This window comes from Pinus tabuliformis, chromosome 9 (genome assembly GCF_031772625.1).
Source record: "Pinus tabuliformis cultivar Carrire ecotype Pingquan chromosome 9, CPIR1, whole genome shotgun sequence".
NCBI lineage: Eukaryota > Viridiplantae > Streptophyta > Pinopsida > Pinales > Pinaceae > Pinus > Pinus tabuliformis.
Window position 1 is genome coordinate 745,460,090 of NC_142307.1, and position 19,831 is coordinate 745,479,920.

The following is a 19,831-nucleotide window of genomic DNA, read 5'->3' on the forward strand; positions in this document are numbered from 1 at the left end:
AATGACTTAAAGTCTCCTTCTATTTATATTAAAAACGTGGATGATTGAATAGACATTATGATTGGGCTTCTTGAGCCTGCATAAGAGCTAGTCAGCTTGATAATAATTACATAACCAAAATAAATTCATATCTCCATAAATACTTATCGGAATCGGATGATCTTCAGATCGATCCTACAGCTCTCGACAAGAGGGATCCAATAAAAATATCAGCTACCATAAATAAGCTGACCCACATGGAGTTTGGCCCTAGTTTCCAGTTTAACAATGTTTGTATCGCAAAACTGGGTGATCTATGAGGGTCTATGTCAAATGGGTTTTCCCCCTTGAGATGTAAAAATGTAAAAATCATGATGTAAAATGTCTTGAGGGTTAGAAAAAAACTTTATCCCCTCATAAGTCCTAAGTCCTAAGTCCTAGGTCCTAGGTCCTAGGTAATTTTAAATTTTCCAAAGGCTAAGTTCGAGGGTCCTTTAAAAAATTAAATTTTAAGAGGTCCAAGGACTAAGGTTAAAATTATTATTTTGCTAAATTTTATGCCCTTGGTCCCTAGGGTTAAGTCAAAGTCAAAATTTTGAGGAAATTAAATTTTTGAATTAATTAAAATGCATTTAAACGATAATTTCGAATTTCCTCATTATTTTAATTTTGACGGATGAGATTAAAAGATTTTTTTATTCTCATCAACGGTCGAGATTGCTTTGACAAGAATCACTCGAACTAGCCGTTGGGAAATTTTTCTCTAAATAGGAGGTCAGTGGTCAGTTGAGATCATTCGATCTTTGGAGTCGTGTGCTAAGGAAAGCTCTCTTATAATCTTCTTTTCATGTGCAAATAAAGAAAGACTTTGTGGTTAATCTCTACTGGTGTTACGCTTCGGGAAAATGCTGTAAAATATTTTATTTTCTTGCATAGATTTACTTCAGCCATTGATGTTAGCATATTGAAGAGTGATTTAAACACAGGGATCTTGTTTGATCATTAGGGTTTGAATGATAGTTTAATTTTTGAATATAATGGCAGGTATCTCCATTAAATCTGGATTTCATTGTCATTTTCTCTTTCTATGTTAATGGTTGAATTAAGTTGTGCAGGAGATCCTTGATTTTGAGATCACCGGGCATTCAAGGAAGTCTTTAGTTGGACCAGCCAACTCCCGGATAACATTTTCTGAAGAGCCCAACTGGTTTTGATCCCGAGCTTATCATTAGATTTTCTGTTATGGATGCATGAAGGGTTTTCTGAAGCACCTCATCTTAATTTCAAAATCTTAAAAAATATGTGTGGCATAATGACAGATCTGGCTGCTTAGAGCCTTTAACTTGTGAATACTGTAATTATTTAGCAGGTTTTTTTTTGGGGGGTTTTTTGTTTCATCCTTGCATATATTATTTCTAGGTGTTTTGTTTTTTTCATTGCAGGTTGCAGATCTGAGGAAAATTTTCAGTCTGAAGCCAGATCTAGGCCCTGGAGGGTAAGATCTGGGCTCAGGATCAGCTATTGCAGGAGTATTTATTTCAGATCTGGAGAATTTTTGTGGGGTTTTCATCAGGCAAAAGGATTTTAAATTTTTATTATTATTTCTGGAGAATCTTGAGGGCTTTCAGGGCCATCTACCTACTGCTGCCTGGGTTTTTATTTTTGTTGCAGGAAAATTTTTCGAAATTTTTTAAGCAAGCTATGGGATCGCTGCCAAACCTCCACGCAGTTTTCCCCCACTAGCCAGTCTCTACCCTACCTGCATTTTTCAAACCCTTGTTGTCTCAGTAATTATCAGTATTTTCCCGTTGCCTGAGGCTGCATATCTCATCATCTACTGTGTCATTCTTAATTTTCAAACGCCCCTCCAGCCCTGCGTTTCATCCTCATTTGTTGCCCATTCACACGTCCAACGTCAAAGCTTCAAATCCGTTGGATTTATTTTCAACACAGCCATCCAAACCCTCATCCTCCACGCATTTCCTCCTAGAATTCTTTATCACTCAAACCTCTTCAACGCTCTCAGTCTGCCAAGTTTTTCTTTTACTGCTCAATCAAGCTCTCATTATCGACCTGCATTTACCCATTGCTTTAGTCGTCTGCCAACTCCACGCGTCCTCCTCTATCCCTCAACACAATTGTCCATAGCCACTCAGAACCCTCATTGCCCCCTTTCTGTCAAATCCATCCACGCTGCTTACCATTCCCTGCTGTCCACTGCTCAAATCCGCAGTCATAAAGTGTTGCTCCATTCCACGCCCAATCTGCCTACACACTGCCCAAATCTGTGTGATCCCAATCCCTTTCCGCATTTTCCATTCCCATCGATGCGTTTACCTCCTTGCAGCAGCCGCAAACGCTCAACCCATAACCTCATTTGCTCCCTCATCCTTCACTGTCGTAGACCTGCAGATACATAATATAATACGATTTCGAATTTTTTTTTAAATGTTTGTAGCTAGGGTTAATGATATATGTTCATTAAACCTTTATTTGATTTGGATTTAGTTTTGAGTTTTATTTAGTTAGGATTTAGACTTTATATTTTTTCTTTTTTTTGTTATATATATAGATTAGGTGATTTTTTGTTTTTTTTATAGCTTAGCTTTTAGTCTTTAGTTTTAGTTTAGTTTAGTTTCATTTCAAATAAAATATAAAAAATCCTAAAAATCATAAGAGGGGGTTTTGGTTTTGATTTTTCTTTTTCAAGTTTTGATTTATTTTCATTTAGATTTACATTTCTAAAAAATAAAAATAAAAATTTTCATAAAATTTACAAAAGCCTTAATAATAAAAAATAAAAATAAGAATAGAAATTTTAAGCTTAGCACATTTAAAAGAAGTTTCGTTGTCAAATTTAAAAAAATTTCTTGTGCTAAGGTTAAAATTTGAAAGAAAAATTTTATGATATCAGCTTTTCTTTTTTACTATAGTTAAATGTGCTTAAATTTTTATCTAGAGATTAACTATTTGAAGGTGGTGAAATTTTCCTGGATTTGGTTCTTTAAGCATACATCTTTTATTTCTGGGATATGAATTGGTTAGCATTTAAATTGTGTTGTTATCTAAAGCATTTGCATCTCTTGAAATTTAATTGCTAAGACATTTTGCTTCTATAGAAAATTTGTCGACCTCACTTGAATTTTATTTGATGCTCGTTACATGTTAGATGTTTGGCAAATATTTTCAAGCAATTATTGATTATTTCATAAGTAGCAGCAGCTAATTGATTATCTTGGGTCATTGACTCCATAAGGCACTGATCTTAAGCATTTAAAATCTAATCAAATTTTAAGTATCAATCAAGTGTTTGATTGCCTCATTGTGTCTCCCAAGCCAGCTGATTCCCAGTTGGTTTTCCTTTATCCCATAGGGTCTACCCCCCTTAGCCTGCTATAGGGAGACGACTTAAACGGAGAGATTGGGGATCAAGGTGACAACGACCAGTCTGAGCGTTGTCACAATGCCTAGACACTCTATGCGACAACATGCTGGAGATACTATAAAATGCCTAGCCAAATAGAGAAGATCAAGTTTCCATCTAATTGTAAAGCCTTGGAAAAAAAAAATACTCAAGACCTAAAGGTTAAACAATGTGCTACTACAAGGATGTGATCAATCCAAACATATAACCACACTTGCATTTTAATACTACTATCATATGGAAAAGGAAAATAAACGTTAACAACATGAAAAATCATAGAAAATGGGGAGATAAAAAGTCCTTAAAATGCCAAGAACACTTGAAAAGAACAAGCAACTCAAATGTATATAAGATGAAAATTTGAGATTTTTAAGATATGGACAATAAAAAAATATATAGAGCATTTGTAAATTCTGTCTGTATATTAACTTGAAAACTAGAAATTTCACTTTGTCAGCAAACTTTAGAACATAAAAGACAAAAAGAAGAAATGATAAAATGATATAGATCTCATATCCATGATTTCAACACATAATTTACCATATTAGAACCCAACGAAATTCAAGGCTAGAATGGATGCTAAAAGTTTCAAACTTCGAAAAAAATTAGGAACTTTCTTTTACCGTATGTATGTGTAAGTGTGTGCCAGTGTCCACGTGTGTTGCACAATACAATGAATTAGGATTATATGACTATATGTTATGAGAGTAATAGGCAGACCTCATAATTGCCAGGATAGAGCCATAATTCAGTTGACCACATCAGCTGTCCCCTGTTATACACATTCAAGCAAAGTAAATGGATGCAATAATACATATAATGATGTTAAAATATCCTACATATGCGATATCAATGACTAGGCAATTATATAAACACCGTTGCAGTATGAGCATCTCATGATGTAGCAGGTATGACTATTTAGTCCCACAGAAGCTATAGCACTTATGTATTTTATGACTTTGTCACTCAGTTTTTCAAATAGCTTACTCTTCAATTGGCCTGGCTGAAGTCCCTTTATTAATTTTACAAAGTTCTAAAAGTATCCTCTAAGAAAAACGTATTATTTCAAATTTGACTTCAATTCTACTTTACTCAGATTTCTCCATTCATCCAGTATATCCTGTCTATGATTCTCAGGACTATCTCAACCTTTTCTTATGCAACGCTACAGACAAAATTGTCAAGGCAGTCGCTTAATTAATAAAGTCTAAAAGTAATTTCATTTAGAGCCAAAAGTGTCGTCCAAAACTATACAAGCCTCACAAAATAACTGAGTGATGCCATGAATGAAGTGTATCTTATGACTTATTTGTTTGTAAAGTGGTGACCAATTAAGTGTGCTATCAAATCTGTCTATTCGGGCTCAATATTTCAGTCCACAATGGGGATATAATATCCCCCAACTGATTTGAAATTTTGTAAGCTTACAAGTTACAACACTTGAACATAGTGCCCATGCAGCCTATTTTGTCAAAAGGAAAAAATAGGGATCCGTTTACTGCAACCAAATGAAACGTGTAGAGGATTGCCAATATGTTGGGTTAGAGCTAGCAAGAAGGAATCAAGCAAAGCATGTTTGTACACAATAAAAAGGAAAAAAGGAGTTTAGCTAGATGAAAGTCTACTCACAAGGAAATCACTTAAAGTAATAAAACAATAACACTAAATAATAAAATGTTAATTTTTGGTATGTTCTATGCTTAAGAGAAATTTACTTCAATTTTCTTGTTAGCCCAATATCAATATCCAGTTTAGCAATCACTTCAGCATGATAGTAAAATGCAGATAGAACACAAACATAAACAGAAGAAGACAAGTCAAGACAAGAGGACACAAGATATGGCACCAGCCAGGGATAAACCCCAATGTGGGGAAACCCTTGATCAATTCTTCTTATATTCTTCAATAGTTCAGCAGAGAGAGAGAGAGAGAGAGAGTACAATGATACAAAGTCAATACTGACTTGCCAAATAGGAGATCTGATATCAAAGATCTTAACCATGAAGTTGACTCAATGAAATTTCAATTCTGTCACCAAGGGCTGAACTCTGCAATTCTGAATACCTGTCACTGTTTTTCAAGGACTGAGCTTTGTTGAGGGTTTCAATTGAAACCTACAGCAGCCCACTACATAACTTGATGCGGCTTCCTTCCCTGTGAACTCAATCTCCTAAACAACTGCTATAGGACTCACACTTGCAGGGCAAGGATATAGCCTGAGAGATGTGGAAATCCTTGTCTTCCCTGTATGAAGGCTCTTCCAAACAGCGGAAGATGTACCTAGAGCAGAAATTGCAGCGGACTTTGATGCAGAAAGAAGAAGGGATGAACCTCTATCTTCAACGTCTTCAGGACACTAGAGACCAGCTTGCTATAGTGGGGTCCACTCCTCAGTCAACTGCGATGGTGAGGATAGCCCTGAATGGAGCCTCGGATGAATGGCAAGTCTTCGTCCCAGTTTTGTGGGGGAGCGCCCCTCCCCCCTCGATCCCTCTCCCAATCCATGCTCCGGGCGAAAGCGACTCAGGAGCGGGTCGGGACTCGGGAGTGCACTCTCGAAAAAAAAAATCCACTTCCTGCCTATTGCCGGAGCGAATTAGGGATCGATCGCTCCAGGAGCGTTTTTTATAGCCCGGGAGCGGCCGAGGAGCGATCACTCCCGATCGCTGCTGGGCTATAAAAAACGCTCCCGCCTTGTGAGCAACGAAAAAAAAAATCGCGCGGAGGAAAAAAAAGCATGCCGGAAAATTAAAAAAGGTCACCGGTTTAGGGGAAAAAAGGGAGGAAAGGGAGGGAAGGACGAAATATAAATAAACCCTCCCTCCAATCAATTTCATTAGTTTATAAATTGTGAGTGAGAGTGAGAGTAAGAGCAAGAGGAGAGTAAGAGAGGGTGAGGAGCAAGAGAGAGTGAGAGGCAAGAGAGAGCAAGTGAGAGTGAGAGTAAGGAGCAAGGTGCAAGGAGAGAGCAAGTGCCAAGGAGCAAGGAGCAAGGAGGAAGGGGAGATTGGAGGCCAAAGAGGTATGCTCTATTCTGGCAATTATTTTTTAATGTTCATTACTAAATAAATAAATAAAAAAATTTCTCCCATTCCCATTTCCATTCCACTTTTTTGCAGATTCAAACATCATGGTTATATTTCTTGGCATTTTCTTCTTCTTGGTTCCTTTTTTGGTTATTATGGTGTTGGAGAGTAGAAAAATGAGGGTTGAAAATGAAGAAGGGGATGAAGAAGGGGGTCATAATGGATTTGATGAAAACCCCAATGAGGAGGAGCTGGAGGAGAGTGAACATGAGTCAGCTCAAAAAACTAAACAAGACCAAACCCCATTGTGGAAACATGTTAATAGGCCTGAAGCAGGGAAAGGGGGTGGAACAACTAAATTTCATTTCCCCCATTGCAACAATAATTAAACAGGTTCATACACCCATGCCAGAAAGCACCTCTGCGAGAAAAGGCCATGGGATGGAAATAAACAAATAGGAATCAAAACTTGTACAGGTGTGTCAGCAGCAGATAGAGCCAAATACATAAGGGAAGAGGAGGAAGCCCAATACAAATCTAAAAAATCAAAGGGTTTCTTTGAACCAAGCTCACAATCACAAAGAACTCCTTCAGCATCCTCCCAAAGCAATGGATATGGAGGCACAGGGTCGCAAGGTTTAAGGCGTAGAAGCATATCAGATTTCCTTGATGAAGGGTGTAGGAATGATGTGGATTCAAAAGTTTACAAGTTTCTCTATGCACGTGGGATACCATTCAATGTTCTTCGCTCACCTTATTGGCACGAAATGGTTTCTACCATAAATGATGCTCCTAAAGGATACAAGAGCCCTGGGTATGACAAGGCAAGAACTGTTGGACTTGATCATGAAAAAGCAAAAATATCACATTCTTTGAATAGAATGACAAGTTCTTGGACTGACCATGGGGTGTCCATTGTATCTGATGGATGGACAAATGTAAAAGGCAAGCCATTGATAAATGTTCTTGCTGTGTCTGTTAGTGGTGCCATCTTTCTTTCAGCATATGATTACTCAGACAAGTTCAAGACCGACATCAACATTGCAGAACCATTACTTGAAACAATTGAGCGTATTGGGCCATACAATGTCATCCAAGTCATCACTAATAATGCTCCTAATTGTAAGGCAGCGGGAGCAATTATTGAGGATAAATACCCCAACATATTTTGGTCTAGGTGTTTGGTTCACACAATGAACCTTTTGATGCATGATATTGTTACGAACAAAAACGAACAATACAAATGGATTGGTGATTTGTACAAGAGAGGCAAAGAAATGATAAAATTTATTACAAATCATAGCAATAACCATGGCCTTTTCCGCAGTCACTCAAGATTGGAGTTGTTGAAGATTGCGAGGACTAGATTTGGTAGTTATTACCTCATCTTCAGGCGCCTTTTGAAGGTAAGAGAGCCATTGGCTAGCATGGTATCAAGTCCACACTAGCAGGTATTAAAGGAAAGGGCTACAAATACAACTGACAAGCAAGGTTTGGAACAGGTGGAGGAGGCCGCTCTTGATGGTATGTTTTGGGCACGTGTGAGGCAAGTATTGGATTTCACCAAGCCCGTTTATCACATGGTTCGGTTTGCAGATACAGATAAACTAGTGACTAGCGAGGTGTATAAGCAGATGGATACCATGTTGGGGCAAATAAAAGATATTGTTCATAACAATGATCCCAACTTGTATAAATTGATTCACGATTGTGTGTGTATACGATAGGATAAACTTAATGTTCCACTACATTGTTTGGCGTATATCCTTACGCAAAAATACTACTCTGCATCTTGGTTGGGCCAACATGCACCAGGGGGTGGGGTTAGGGTCAAACCCCATATAGATGAAGAGGTATCTACAGGATATTTGCAAGCATTAGAAAAGTTGATACATGACAGGGAGGAATGTGCTAGTGTGCGTCTTGAATTAGGCAGATACTTCAGTTGCACTAGTTTGTTTGGTACCTTTAATGCAATAGAAGATAGAGACAGATTTGATGCTCTCACATGGAGGGAATCATATGGCGGCTAGGGACTTTTGCCAAAATTGGCAAAAAAAAAGTTCTCTCACAGGTTGTAAATACTTCTTCTGCAGAGAGGTGTTGGAGCACCTACAGTTTCATACATAATGTGAAAAGAAACAGACTCAATCAAAACCGGGCAAAAAGCTCGGTTTATGTGCACTACAACTTGAGGTTGTTGAGTCATTACTGTGATCGGGCTTATGAGGATCCAACATATAAAATTTGGGACAACCACCCAGAGGATGATAATTTGGACGACGGCACTATACATCTTGAAGAACTGGAAGCGGAACTTATGAGAGAGGAAGATGAAGCAATAACCATACCACCTCCACCATCCAGTACCAGTGCTCAAGTTCCGAGTCTTGTTCCTTTGCTGTCGCCGCCTCCATTTACACCCTCACGTGGAGGGCATGTACCATCTGGTTCTGGTCGTTGGTCTGTGCGGGAGGAGACTCCTAGGAGACCACCATGACCTGCTCATACATCGAACACTTCTCGTGGCAAGGGCCACATGAAGTAGCATATAATAGATTTACAATTTACTTGTCTTTTTTAGTTTCTATTAGTTTTCATAACTGTTGAGTCTTGACTCTTTCATATTTATTATGATATTTTTTGTAAACAATATATGACAATTTAAGTTTGAAGTTTGAAGTTGGCAATTATAACTCATTGGTAATGATTCTGAATTATGAATATGATGCTTCGTGAAAGTTGTTTCATTTCATTTCATAATTCATTTTATAACATTTCATTTCATGTTAGATATTATTTCTTGTAATGGTTAAACTTAACTTACAAGTACAACTTTGGCGATTAATGATGATAAATGTTATATATTGAATTTTCAATTTTGAAAGCTTGAAGTTGAAACTTTAAGATTGATGAATCATGATTCACAAGACTCAATATGTTGTATGTTACTAACTTGTGGACGTGGTTGATGAAGATTATAACTTCTAGATGATTGATGTTATATGGTTTAATGGTCAATCTATGTTTTTTTATGTTTTTTATATCTAATTCATCATTCTACATGTTTTTTGTTGATATATATATATATATATATATATATATATATATATATCGCTCCGGGATTCGCTCCCAAACTAGGAGCTTTTGAAAATGTCGCTCCCGCCCTCGTTTTCGCTCCTTCTCCCAAGTAACACTGCTTCGTCCAAAGCATATTGGGCAGGGAAAGACTACCTTCATGGGAGGAGATGTGGGCGGCTCTTCAACAAGAGGAGTTAAGGAGGGACCTAGTGAAGGTCAACCTCAATGGCAGCAGTGGGAGTGGCACAAAGACGAAGGAGGAGGAGGAGAATGCAGCTCTAGCATCGAAGGGACAGCAGAAGCAGAAGTGGAAGAAGGACATTTCGAAGGTGAAATGTTTCAGATGTGGCAAGATGGGTCACTTTGCATCTCAGTGTCCTTTGAAGCAAAAGGATAAGGATGAGAAGCATGATCCAAAGGTTGCAGCCGCGAAGATTGACGAGGAAGAGTATGCCATGAGTGCCCACACATCTCCAGGAGGGAGATGGGGCGATATTGAGCTGTAGTCGGGAAGACTACATGTGGGCAGGATCCTTGAGGAGTCCACCTCTTGGATCAATTCCTTGCCACGGGAGCCCAAGATTCAACAGTAGAGAGATGGACTTAGTGTCAAATGATGCAATGGATTGGTTGACAGATAGAGATAGTAGCTTGGGACCAAAGATTGATTAGCGCACAACAAGGTTGGCAACAGTGCAGTTGGCACAATGCAGAAGTCAGTGGCAGCGCAGAAGATTTAGAGGGTCAGAGACTAGTAGTAGTCACATTCCAACATTCATAGTATTATACTGAACACAGTTAAGTTCAGTTAATTTTGGATATTTTTCAGTTGCTTCTCTCAACCACTAAATTGCAGTACATATGCAGTGTTAGCAGTGGTAGTGCTAGCAGCATAGCAAATGCAGCGTTTGAGAGGGAGATGTAGTAACAGACGTAGCAATGGCAGTGTCCTGGGCAGCAGTACAATAGCACAGTGTTGGTGGCAGCAACAATGCAGAAAGGAGGTGCTTCAGAAATAAAGCAGCATGCAAGTGGACATTGTTGCTAGAGCACTTTACTCGCTAAGAGGGAGTGTTAGTTTTTGGTAGCATTGGAAGTGCTCTAGCCTTGAAAATTGGTGGAGAGGCTAAGGCACGTGAGTTCTAAAGAACCCAGCAATCATTTGGTGAAATTCCACCCGGATTGTATTTTATTAAAATAATTAATATTTTTACTTGAGTTCCTATGTCTAAACTTAGGAAAATTAAAATATTAATGAGTATTAATCAAAATATGGGTGAGAATGATCTAGAAGGCGGATCAAGTCATGTTTTAATCTTAGTTTTTGATTAGAGACTTAATCTCGACCGTTGAAGACTCAACAGGAAAAATATAAGATGGAGGCTTGGGGTTCATTTGAAAACACACATGGAGAGAATGAATTGATCTAGAGTTCGATTTCTGGGGCTAGGAAGCTGAGAAATTCGAAATAAGTGATCATTCAACAGTAGAGGGGCAGTGAGAATCTGGGAGAAGGACTTTCCGGAGAATACTGACACAGGGCCTACGCAGAGCCAACGCAGAAGTAGTCGGGGTTAGCCAATCTTGTGCCGAATCAACCGAAATTCTGTCGAGTGAAATGAGATAAAACTCACTCAGATTTTCCGCTAGTATTTTCTCTGTAAAGAATTTCTAGATGAGCATCCTAGATTTGTATTTAGATATTTCTCCTGCATAATAATAAACCCTCAGAACTGTTGCACCGGTTTTCCTGGGGACTATTTTGTCCAAAAATAAGTGTGTCCTATGTATCTTGTTCTTTGCTCAATTTTTTGTTTCATGTATTCAAATATTAAAGAAGTGTACGTTGTAGAAGTAATCTTCTTCAGTATTCAGAGAATAACTTGATAATGTATATTAAAATCAAGTAGGTGAAGTAGATTCAGATTTGTTGCAGTAGGGGTTCCTTGAGGATGAGGAATTTTCACACCCAAGAGCAGTCTTGACCTCCCTCAACCTCTACAGCATGATGAATGAAGAGGCAAACCGTGTATCCGCAATCTTCAACAATGATAGAATGTTGTACCCCTTGTAGATAGTGAGGGCAGTTGTATGATTCTGTACAAAGTTGCAGATATGTCATGCATCCTCAATAATGTTTCCAATCCAAGCACATCAAAAGCAATTGATTTAAGTGCTAAATTCAAAGAATGGACAATGCAAGGTGTCCAAAATACTTGTGGATATTTAGCTTCCACAATCAATCCAACAACCTTGCAAACAGGTGCATTATCTGTAATGATTTGCACATAAGAATCAACACCGACATCTTTAATAACTTTAATAAAAAACTCACCCATATATTGTGCATCATTGTATTGTCCAAGCGCATCCACTGATTTCAATAAAACTGGACTATTCAAGGAAGACACCATGAAGTTGATGAGTGGGTGTCGTGCTGGATCTATCCATCCATCAAAAACAATGCTAACCCCAGATGTTGGCCATGCTGATTTAATAGGCTCAAGCATTTTGTCCACCTCTTTCTTTGTGTTCGTCAACAATGTGGTTCTAAGCTTCTCTACCCCAGGAGACACATACCCTAATGGAGCCCCTTGAGTTAGAGTTCGGCACATCTCAATAAGTAAAGGTGAGCGTGCAACATTAAAGGATATGAAGTTCTAATAGACAAAAAATGCAATGGTGAGCTCAAGCTCTTCCCGTTTCTCTTTCTGAAAAATCTTGTTCATTGGACTAAGTGCCATTGCCTTTCTTTTTGTTGCTTGTCCCCCACCAAAACTCTCAAATGGAAATTTGTTGTTGTTTTTCCTCAAGAATGGAAGGGGAACATCATTCTTTTTCTTAGATGTTGCGGCCACCTTTGCCATACCAACGTTGGCCTCTTTTTCCATTTCTTTTGTCTTAGCTAAAGACACCTGTGTACATGTTGCAATTCCACAACTTGGTAAAGCCAACAAATGAGCTTTCACGCAGTAATATGTGCTCATGAAATGATTGTTGCAATAGTTGCATTTCCAAGCAACATTGCCTCCTCCCTTCATCTTGCTGCCTGACCCTTGCTCTCTTGTGACATATTTCTACAAGGTATATTTGTTATCTTGAACTCACTGTCTTCCCTCAACATTTGAAGTTGTTGTTGCAGCCCCACTTCCAATAGAGGGAAGACTTGCAGACCTTGATGAAATTGGAAGAGGAGGGGCATCTCCAATGGGGACATTCTTCCCCTTCCTTTGCCCCTTCCCTTCTACCCTTGATTAAGCCATGAATGCTGTAAAAAAATAAAGAAAAAATGCACAAATTTCTAAAAAAATGCACATGCAAACTACTGTAATAAAAATGCAAAGAAAATAGAGACAAAATGCACTTATATGTTGCTTGAATCGCCTCCAAAATGCTCCCACATCCTTTTCTCTTCGCTCTCACACACCCACAACAAACCCACAGCAGGAGAAAATGAGTATTGTGATGTTAGAATGGTCCAAATCGTCCTTTTATGGCTGCGTGGAGGTCAAAAGAGTGGGACACTTCTCCCAGAATCGAGACACGTTCGTGTCCCATCAGGACACAATCCGAAGGACACGTGTCCCACCAAATCATGTCTGATTCGCATGATTCGAGACATGAGAGGGTTGAGGAATGAATCTGGTTTCATACGTTGTTTATATATATATATATATATAGACACACACACATAAGCATTTGCAATCTTATGTATGCAAGCCACAGGTCGATTTGGGTCAGGCAATATAAAGCTCACAAGTGAGCGTAATACAATATATATGCCTATGCATATATATGTGTGCTTATGTGTGGATGTGTGCAATAAGCTATTAAGTGGTTGGACAAGCTGAGTTCTTATAAGCCCAGGAGGAATGGCTTGTTAATATATATATGCGATTTGAAAAATTGGAGTCGCAAAGAGATCGGATAGCATCAATGGAAATGGCAAATTCAGTCGCTGCAGCACTTGGCCGAAACGCCTCGACTCCAAATCTGCAAACGGAACCACTAACGCCCATTTTTCTCTCCTACAGTCTGTCTCGCCATCGGATCCGGAGAAGGTTACGCCTCCCCACCCTAATGGCTCTGGACCCATGCTACCTCGCCCTTGCTGGAGGTCACGCCCGAATCTGGACCGGGTGTTGCACACAACCTAATCGCTTTTGAGGATGATCACTTAATCGTTGTCGCAGAATAGACTAAAGCTGCCCATAAGGGCAGGGACTGTCTTGGGCGTGACTCCAGGGTGCCGAATCTGTACAAAGTCTGGGGGTTCTGACACCATACCCTAGATCTAGTGCATCCTAAAAACACAAGGGCTCCGAAATGGATACACTCCTCTCAACGAGGAATCTATGCCATGCAAGTCGATCCCTCTCACCACGAAAGGGTGTATTAATCTCATATCTACCATCGGTCTAATAGATCTGGTACACAACAGGCAGAACAGTCCACACCAAGCCCAGATCTGGAGCCTTGCTCACACAAAGTCTCCCTCCCGCTCTGGATCACAGCCACAAAACGTAGTTCAGATCTGGGGCAGGCAACTACCAAGATACCTCTCTACCCTGAAGTCCAAAGCACAGAAGAAGACCTGAAAGGCAAGCAGAATAGTGGTGATCTAGTGGTATGGAATAGGACGACCTGCGCAACAGATCGAGGCCATTCTCAGTTGGATTCATACCCTACAGTGACGGATCTCATACAGTTCTTTATCAAAACACCGGAAGGCAGGCATTATTGCTTGAGACTTTGGAAGGGTTGTAGGATCCAGGATCTAAGGTATAAAATACAGAACCTCTTGGGTATACCAAAGCATGGGCAAAATCTGATCCACATGGGACATAGTTTACAGGATAACTACACCCTTTAGGATTACAATATAACTTTAGACTCGACAATCATCATCAATCTCCATCTGTGGGGTGGATGTTCTGGGACCAGCTCAAAGAATACAAGATCCTTCAAAGATGCAGTCAAAGGTAAAGGGAAAGTGCAGACCAAACCAGCATCAACGCCTGAACTTCTCGGGCCCTACATTGTAGAACAAAAAACTGAGAATCCTGCTCTCACCATTGCAATGCCTGAGGTAAATGCTTTGTACTCAGATCTTTATTCCCACTCAGTTATCTGTAGATTTAATGGATTTTGGCCCAAATCTGATGTTCTGCATCACTGGATTCACACTACATGGACACCAAACTGTGAAATATACTTATGCCCCAAGGGTTTTTTTATAGTAAGATTTAACACAGAACAGGAAAAGGAATATATCCTCAACAAGGGGCCATGGTTTTGGGGCAGCGCAGGGCTCTTCATGACCCCTTGGTTTCCAGATTTCGATGCCAACACAATGGTGGTATCAAAGATGCCAGTCTGGGTTAGGTTGCACAACCTTCCATTACACTTCTGGCACCACAAGGTATTAATTGCCATAGGGAACACCTTGGGAAAATTTCTAAAGACGGATGGAGACAGACTTGCAAAGGGAATATTTACTTTCGCCAAAATTTGTGTTGAAGTAGATCTCAGCCAGGGACTACCAGAAAGTATTACACTGAATTTCAACAACACACAGTGGATACAACCCTTGGACTACGAAAATACAGCATTTCGATGCTGAGGCTATCTGCAAACAGGTCACCTACTCAAAGCTTGTCCACAGGCAAGAAACACCCCCAAATGGAACAAGAAGCAACAGAGGAAGCCTAAAGGATGGCAACATACAGAGCCATTGGATGAAGAAGAAGACACAACAGAGACTACATAATATAAAGCAGAAATGGATGAACAAAAAGACCAGAACAACACACTAAAGAAAGAGGAAGCCCCCAGTAACCCTACGCAGCAACAAGCTTCCCAGCCAACAGGAAAGGAAATATCTGGCAACAAGAGAACTCATGGATCAGAAGGATCTGAGTCAAACAAGGACTCTCCCACAACTACAACTGAAAATCAGCTATCCATTATAACTGCTACCCCCAACACTGGAGGATGGTGAAAGGTGGAGAAAAAGAAAGGGAGAAAAGAATAGCATTTTTATTTTTATTTTTATTTTTTTCATTATTTCTGGTTTCTGTGAAAACAAGAACAGATCATCTGCATATGCTCTTGAGCATCTACAAAATGTAATTTTGTCTTATGAATAAAATTACGACTTTTTCCACGAGAAAAAGAAAATATATATATATATATATATATATATATATATTTCCAATTATTTGTTGTAGGTCGAGATGAGGCAAGATAACGTAAGCTCAGGAAGGATAGCATTAATCTATCCATGTCTATTGATATACATGGCAGGACCGAGTTTGTGCCAAACTCAAGAGGATTGGCTCAAAAGAACCAGTATGCATGTTTATTTATGTTATACACTGGGGCCTTAGCAAAGGCTAGTTATACAAATATTCCTATTCGTAATGCACGGGGGTTGCGAACCTTAAGACTTCGAAGGAATGGGCTTGAGTCTTATACGCCCATGGGAACAAGCACTATAACCAAACACGCCAAGAGTGGGTGGAACCCTGCTAGAGATACCTCATTTCAATCCAAACCTTTAATCGCCCATGGTCGTCGTAGTCGTCAGATGGACCTTGGTGCTTTGGGATCCTGACAATTTTTGTGTGTGCCCCTTAAGTTTGGTCAGGAGACAGGACCAAGATGGAAACATAAGACCGACCAATGCGTCGTTAGGCCTCGGGGCCATTAAACTACGAAAATGCCAAATTTTACTATAACGAGAAAACCCTATTTTGCCAAGGGTTGGGACCCTTATGGGACCCAGGCTACATGGGCTGATGATGTGTGTCCACGCTGAAGTGGTGTCACGATGGCTTGCCACATGGTAGCCAGATTTGGACTCTTGGGGGGACAAAGTGGGCCACAAGTAAGTGACACGTGGCACTCCCATAAGAGGTCACGTGGAGTGTGATGTCACCCTAGGTGTTATTAGGTCATGACATCGCTCGACGATATTACACCCCGGAGGTTTTGCAAGGGGAGCAAGAAGGAAATGGCCAAGAACTTAGTCCCGAGGTTACATGGCAATGGGCCTAGCTCGGTGGTGGACTTAGGTTATATGTATTGCAAAGGGAGGGTCTCCACGTTTATTATAACACACACACACATATATATTGCGAACCCGGGAACAATGGGGGCCCTTCTATAATTATGTTGCATAGCCACGGGTGCAACCACTAGACATTGAAATGACGTGAACCCATATGGGTTTGGTAGGATAGGTGAAGCGGGGTGCCACGTGAGCACTATGTGGGGACCCGAGGTGCCACGTGGAAAAGTACAATGACATGGCGTCGATTATAGTCAACTTTAAAAGGCAATACCTTTTGATTCGGGAGCTGGAATGAGGTGAAACTTATATTGCCGAAAGGGTCTCGACAAGACGAACAAAATGGCATTATTTATTTTAGGTTTTGAAAAGTATGAAAAATGTCAAAATTTTTATACTCCATTTCCATAACAGGACATTGGAGTTCGGATCATCATAATAACTACCTCCTTCTATCTTTAGTGTGGTCTATGGGTGGTAAGCGGGTGGGATTCAAAATCAGCCTCTAGGAATCAGATCTATGCCCTCCAGCAACTTGATCTACGCCCTACCACTAATGCACACTGGAAAAAACCCAATACTCCAGCAACTCAGCCTCCTTCAGAGTCCAGACAAACACGATCTCCTTCTAGCAACTTAGCACTGCAATCTCCTTCAACTCAACGCTCCTGGATTCGCTCAAACCCACTCACACTTCTTCCTTCTCTGCTCAATACAGAGAAAATTACTCTCTCTCGTGATGGCCCGCTCACACACTTGTGCTCATCATTATGTCTTCACCTCCATCGCTAGCCTCCATTTATAATCTTCATTGAGTCCAAATCCCTAACCCCGATCTCCCCTCTAGAAACATCTTAATTCTTCCTTCTTGAGACATCTTAAAGATCAACGGTTGAGATTATTTCTAAGTCACTTAAATAATCAAAATATTTATCCTTAAAAAATAACCCAATAGTCCACAATAATTAATTGACTTTACTTATTGTACTTTTCCTAAGTTAAACTTAGGAAGGAAGACATAAATCACTAGAAGTGGCCAATAATGTCTTCCACATGCTAAGACACCAAGCAATTGTAGAATACCTTTCGATGCTACTCACATCAACAATGATACAATGTAAAATACTCCACCAAAAACTCTTCCCTTGAGAAATATGTGAAGAGACCAAACCACATTGACCAAGAAGGATAATGAATTAATCTTTGAGGAGATGTGCACATAGGTGGTTATGCCTTGATGGAAGAACTCTCATAGATGAGGTAGTTAGCCACCTAGAGATGCCAAATGGATGCCCAAAACAGAGGAACTTCTTAGGGATCTTTCTCCAAAAGAATAACAAATCATCCCATAAGAAGATAACATAGGAATGTGCATATAATGGTCCACAAAGATGTTATAACAAACCCAAAGTAGTGGAACAACTCAAATGTTGTGCCAAAGTAGTTAGATTTCCTTTATAAATGTGCCAAAGCAACTCCGTAAGAGTGGTGTGCCCTTGATAAATGTACCAACTATAGATCATGTACAAATCACCTATCCTCTTCAAATCATGACCCAAAACCATCAACTGAATTGTAAAAACATGGGTAAGAGAATGTGTGTGCCCTAGGAGAATATGCAAGGGTTTAGATCCTCATGCAAACAAGGTCCACATGCCTCGACATGTATGAAAAGAAACCATCAAGGTGAGTAATCTACTTTATTTAACCATCAACCAATCATAGAATGCCATGTTATTGTCATATTAGCAAGATCCTCATGGGCATTCACACCATTGAGCCATATATTCCTTATCACCTTAAAAATATGTTCCCGAGATGATAATCAACATGAACCATAGTGAACCCACCAATAATAAGCATAATAAACCTTGTATATCCAAGGTACGATTATATCCTCGAATGAATTATCTCTCAAATGAAACTCCACTAAGTCCAGCTGTTAAAATTACCCATTGTCTTCCCCAACCAAGGGACAATGGACCAATGAACAACGTATCACCATAGGAACTAAGGGGTTAAACAAAAACATTTAGTTCTCAATTGAAATAACCATATAGCATAACAAATAAAACATTGATAGACATCACCATACTAAGGTGTACAATTATAATCCATTAAAAATATCTCCTCATGGTAACATACTCTAGTGGGCAATGATCAAATAAGTGTGCAAACCACAACTTTCCTTTAAACATTGCACACTCACAATCGGCCATGATTAGACAAGCCATAAGGGAAGTGCTAGGGAAAGCAAGTGCATCCATAAAAATCCCCCTATATTTGTCTAGTGCTCCATTGTGTCATCCTATAAATCATGGTTTGTGATGGAAAACATAAGGGTTTACCCTCATATGTGAGGGGAAATAAGTTTTATTTAGGAGACAATGGATTGAGCAAAAGGATCAAATAAAGGCAACATACAAGGATAAAATAGCTACCTATGAGTCTGTTGTCGCGCGAATTGGCACGACAACGCTCAGACCGGGGGCTGTCACTCTGATCCCCGATCCCTCCGTTTAAGCCTGTCTCCTGCGGCTAAGGGGGGTAGACCCTGTGAGGTGATGAGACCAACTGTCGACCAGTTGGTTGGGAGACACGAGATACGATAATAAAAAGCACTCGAAAGATTTGATTAATTTAACAGACCAGTGCCTTAAGAGATTATTATTAGATCGATTACTTATTAGATGATATAGAAACATGAACTGTGAACAGCAATCATTAATCGTCAGCTAAATCCTAACGATATCCAGCGACTGAAAGATTCAAAAACAATAAATGCTTTAAACCACCACGAATCAAAAAACCATCAACCAGATATCAATTTCGCATCTCGGCTTTAAAATTCCGCATGAAAGATATAACAGGAAAACAACTGAATCTGACAAAAATAAATTTTCCACGAATTTTTTATATTTTTTCAATTTTTTTTTTTTTTTTTTTTTTTTTAAATGAAAATCTAAAAAAAATCTAAAAAAATAAATTTTATTCTAAAAAAACCTAAACTATTTTAAAAATGAAACTAAAATCTAAAAATCTTTTTTTTTTTTATTTTTTTTAAATCCAAAAAGGAAAAAATATCTAAAACTAAATTTTAACCAAAATAAAACTAAAAAAAGAATGTATTTTTTCATTTTTTATAAAACTAAAATCTAACGTTAAAACTAAACATAACCCTCACACTACTCTAAAAAAAAAAAGCTATGATTAATGGCTGAAAACTGAAATATGCAGAAAATTAAAGAT

The 19,831-nt window shown here is 39.2% G+C and overlaps 1 protein-coding gene across 8 annotated transcripts in view; it reads right to left on the reverse strand.

Annotated features, from left to right (window-relative positions):
- LOC149150860 (5'-AMP-activated protein kinase-like protein) overlaps positions 1–19,831 on the reverse strand; it is a 416,691-nt gene that overhangs the window by 84,456 nt on the left and 312,404 nt on the right. For all 8 annotated transcript variants that reach the window (XM_089439603.1, XM_089439597.1, XM_089439602.1 and 5 more), the window contains one exon: positions 4,124–4,175. In XM_089439603.1, the coding sequence (XP_089295729.1) occupies positions 4,124–4,175 (52 nt within the window). The remainder of the gene's footprint in view (positions 1–4,123; positions 4,176–19,831) is intronic.